Source organism: Bidens hawaiensis, unplaced genomic scaffold (assembly GCF_021521415.1).
Source record: "Bidens hawaiensis isolate Kalapana, Puna unplaced genomic scaffold, B.hawaiensis_p1.1 tig00007455_1, whole genome shotgun sequence".
NCBI lineage: Eukaryota > Viridiplantae > Streptophyta > Magnoliopsida > Asterales > Asteraceae > Bidens > Bidens hawaiensis.
Window position 1 is genome coordinate 667,977 of NW_027491522.1, and position 4,660 is coordinate 672,636.

Consider the following 4,660-nt stretch of genomic DNA (forward strand, 5'->3'; position numbering starts at 1 on the left):
ACTTATCACGTCTGGAGGATCCGAAGAGATAGGAGATTAGTGAGGACGCCATCGGGGATAGGTTTCCCCACGAGTCATTGATGATGGTGAGAGTGAGATATGAGAGTGAGCCAGTTTTGTACATGAGTGCTGAAGAGGAGGGTCTACCATGGTTCTCCGACATTGTGAATTATCTGGCCGAAGGAGTGGTGGTCAAGGGCATGAGTTATCAACAGAGGAGGAAGTTTTTCGCAGATACCAGCCACTACATTTGGGATTCACCGTATTTGTTTCGGGTAGGCGCGATCGAGTGTTGAGGAGGTGTGTGAGTAGAAAGAGGGCCGTGAGATTCTTAGACATTGCCATGAGGGTTTGACTGGAGGCCACCATGGACGTCACCCACTGTTAGGAAAGTTCTAGATTCTGGCTTTTACTGGCCATCGATTTTTAAAGACTCACATGTGATAGTCAGACAGTGTGATGCATGTCAGCGCATTAGTAACATCTCACCTCGTAATGAGATGCCCCAAAACCCTATTCAGGTTTGTGAGATTTTCGATGTTTAGGGCATTGATTTCATGGGTCCGTTCCCTTCTTCTCAAGGGAACCGATATATTCTCGTGGCTATCGATTACGTTTCCAAGTGGGTTGAGGCTCAAGCCTTGCCCACTAATGATGCCCGAGTTGTAGTGAGATTCTTGAAGAGGTTGTTTTGTCGGTTTGGTACTCCCAAGGCCTTGATCAGTGATAGGGGCACACACTTTTGCAATGCCCAGATGGAGAAGACGTTAGAACGGTATGGGGTCACCTATCGGTTGTTCACCACCTATCACCCACAAACGAGCGAGAAAGTGGAGATCACAAACCGCGGCATTAAGCGAATTCTAGAGAAAACTGTCGGAAACAACCACAAGGAGTGGTCCGATAAGTTAGATGATGCGCTTTGGACTTTCCACACAGCTTTTAAAACGCCTATTGGGACCACACCCTTTAGGCTGGTTTACGGGAAGGCGTGTCATCTACTTGTTGAGTTAGAGCATAGAGCATATTGGGCGTTGAGATCCATTAATCTAGACTTGACCCAGGCTATGAAAAACCGGTATCTCCAAATTCATGAGGTAGAGGAGCTGAGAGATGAGGCGTACACGAGATCATGGAGTTACAAAGAGCGTACGAAAGCGTTGCGTGATAGGAAAGCGTTACGAAGAGCGCACGCGAGATCAGGTGTTGATTTATAATTCCCGTCTGAAGTTATTTCCAGGTAAGCTTAAATCGAGATGGGTAGGTCCATATACGGTGAAGGTAGCATTCCCGCATGGTGCTATAGAGTTAGTTGATCAGGAGGGAAGATCATGGAAGGTGAACGACCATAGGTTGAAGCGTTATATTGGTGGGCCAATTGACTCGATTGAGGAAGACGTGTTTCTCCTCGACATCCCTAGGTTGATCGATTGAAAAGGATAGGACCTTGGGTGAATACCCGAGTGTAGAGTTTGTATATTTTTGTATTTGTTTTCTTTTATTTTTGTATTTTGAGTCGGTTTTTAAGTTTTAGAGTCTGTTTGATGTCTGCTTTGGGTGCTTTGAGCTTTGGTTTGCTGGTTAGGATGCTAACGTTCGTACTCAATCTCCATTCGGACCAGGGCGTTCTGAGCTTATTTGATTGTAAAAGGGTACCCAAAAGCTGCGGCCGTGAATGAAATGTTATACGGTCGCATTATTGGAACATGACATATGAAGATCACTTCCACATTACCAGGGGAGTCTGTTCCATTTTCTTTGTTTTTGTTTTGTTTTTTTTTAAATTTTATTTCTGCTTTATTTTTGTCTTTTTCTTGTCTCACATTGATGACAATGTGAATTTTAAGTGTGAGGATGGAAAACTGACGTTTTTAGGTATAAAAAATACATAATAAATAAAAATAAAAAAATTTTGAAAATTTTTTAAAAAAATGTCCTGAAAATTTGTTTTGCGAATAATGGAAAATGATATTATTATTTAAGGTTGATCTTTTAAAACTACTATTATAAATGAGATTAAATAAAAAGATAGCGCACTTAGCTTGGGATATATCGGTAGGCCCAACTAGCTTTGAAAGGTTTCCTTTGATTATTATTAGTAAACCTAATAATCATAAACCTTGAGGTGGTGAGAATTACATGCATTTAAAATAATGAGTGGTGGCGCCTCGCCATGTCCAAATTCGATAATGAGTGTTGGTTCTCATCTTGAGGGAGGATAGTAAAGCTGAAAATTCGATAAGGCATAAAGAGTATTACCGTAATTTGACTACCTTGAGGTGGTGAGAATTACATGCATTTAAAATTAGCACGCCACTTTGTTTTATGAAAGTAAATAATGAGTGGTGGCGCCCCGCCATGTCCAAATTCTTTATGAGCATAGAAAAATAGTTATATATTTAGGTAAAAGATGCCTAAGAGCACAAAATTTTGTTGCACGAGCATCAAAGATGTGCAAAATATTTTGAAATTAAAGTAAATGAGAAAGTTATGCAAATGCTAAAGAAGCATTCATAAAAAAAATCAAAAATATAAAAAGAGGCCAAAAGGCACATACTAGACGGGGGCGAGAGCTTACGTGTTACTAAGGGGATGGTGACTCTGAGGATACATTATTGGGGTACGAGGTTTTTAGTCAATAAATATTTTTAGGAAATACTAAGAGTGGAGGCCTGGGACCGTCATATACTGGGTTGCAGCTCGGGTGAAACAATGCTGGGTCTAAATCCGCTAATATAGTTTAGGTTTAGGTATTGCTGGTACGACCCCATTTGACCTTTCATCCATCTAAATTCCACCTAACTGCATTTTCTTGTTAACATTAAAGGGTTTTTAGCTTACGGTGATAGGTTGAACCAGTCTGTTTCAACCCGGTTTTAAATTGTCTTGATTATGCTTGAGATGGGGATAAGCAGATCTATAACTCCTTAGGTGTGAGACCAATAGGTTTATTGATATCACTTAAACTTGATCGATAAATATGATGAGGGGCTTTATAGGCTGGTGGCTGGGTTTAAGTGGACAACAATATCGTCAATCGCGATTTTTGCGTTTATCTGTGCTTAAAAAATTAACCTATATGTTTTAAAGATCGATTTTGAATTATGATTCCATTGCATTATTTTTCGAGGACGAAAAAATATTAAGTGTGGGGATGTTTGATGTGTTGCAAAACACACACGGTTTTAATGCTCGTTTATTTAAAAAATCATGCTCAATTTAATTGTTTATATATAAAAAATGGCAAGTATTTACGGTTTTTCGTGTTTACATGTAGCGTACATAAAAGGAGCCGAAAATGAGGCTACATGATGGAGATTCAGATCATACGGGGAATAACACGAGAAACGAGAAAGCAAGAAAAGAAAATGAAAAAAAAAACATCTGGACAAGAAGTTCCCCGCACATTGCGGGGGATTAAGCTAAGTTCATTGCCCTGCGCGTGGAACCTAGAAGATGGGAATAAGCCAAGTTCCCCGCGATGCGCGGGGAACCCTTATGTCGCCAAAATTTTTGGAAACTCCTATTTAAACAACTTTTACAACCCTAGACGAAATACCAAGTCTTCCAGCCGTCAAAGCGTCTGTCTAGGGTGATTTTGAAGAAGGAGGATCTTTTGGGTTGAGATATTGAAGACCGGAGCTTGAGTTTGAAGTTTAAGTGAGTCCCGGGTTTGGTTTAACGTTTTCTTTTTCATATTCTTGTGTTTTGGTTGAATGTTTGCTACTAATTTCATTGAGTTTTTACTGTTAGACTTGATTCTTGGCTAAACCTTATGTTATCTAGGCTTGGATTGATGTTTTGTTGATTAAGGGTTTAAACGGTTTTCGGAAATTGTTTATTGGGTTTTGATTAATTAAATGTTTTGATCAGATTTATTGGATGTTATTTATGCGTATTTACTTCTGATTTATGCTTGAATAAATGTTTCACATCTCGTTTGATTGAATGTTTTTCAATTATAGGAGCATGTTAGGGTTGTTTACTGTGTGTTTGCAACTTGTTTATGGTTTATTGAGCTCATACACCATAGAAACTGATTTTTAGCATATTATTAGAAGGTTATATTCTTACTTGCTTAGATATCCGACGGGTGATAAGCTGTTGGGTTTGACTTTGTTATTAGGATTTTAAGTTAAACTGTCTGACAGGAAGTTTGCCTAGTTTTCCTTAGTTTCACTGCTTACCCGTGTCATTTAGATCTCTTCTAGACCACCCCGTGTACTTAGGTGCATTGAGATAGTGAAACCGAACGGTTAGCGGTTTTGTAGTGTAATTAATCATAATTGGTGAACTGACAGGTGAGCCAATAAGCCGATGCTTTTACATGATCTTTAGGATTTTCTTTTAGGTGACACCTTGAGAGTGATTAAGGATCCATTAGGTTTCCTAGGGTTCATATTTTTAGATTCCCGGTTCCGGTAGCATTTTCCTGTAACCGATAAAAGCCCGAGTCATCACAATTCGGATTCCTTACCTAGGTAACCCTTGATCTCATTTGGATTTGCTAAGGTCTTATTCGGTAATTTAATTTTCTAGTTTAATCAAGTTTAATCAAGTAATTCGTTTAATTAACAATTAGTTTTAAAATTAAAATAAACAAACTCCCAAAAATAATATTTTCTTAATTATTAATTTAATTAGCTTTTAGAATCTAGGT

General features: G+C 38.7%; 1 protein-coding gene across 1 annotated transcript; it reads left to right on the forward strand.

Annotated features, from left to right (window-relative positions):
* The first annotated feature begins 755 nt into the window (after positions 1-755).
* On the forward strand, positions 756-1,217 carry LOC143635378 (uncharacterized). Its single transcript, XM_077103229.1, has one exon. It carries the CDS (start codon positions 756-758, stop codon positions 1,215-1,217), a length of 462 nt encoding a protein of 153 aa, XP_076959344.1.
* The last annotated feature ends 3,443 nt before the right edge of the window (positions 1,218-4,660 follow it).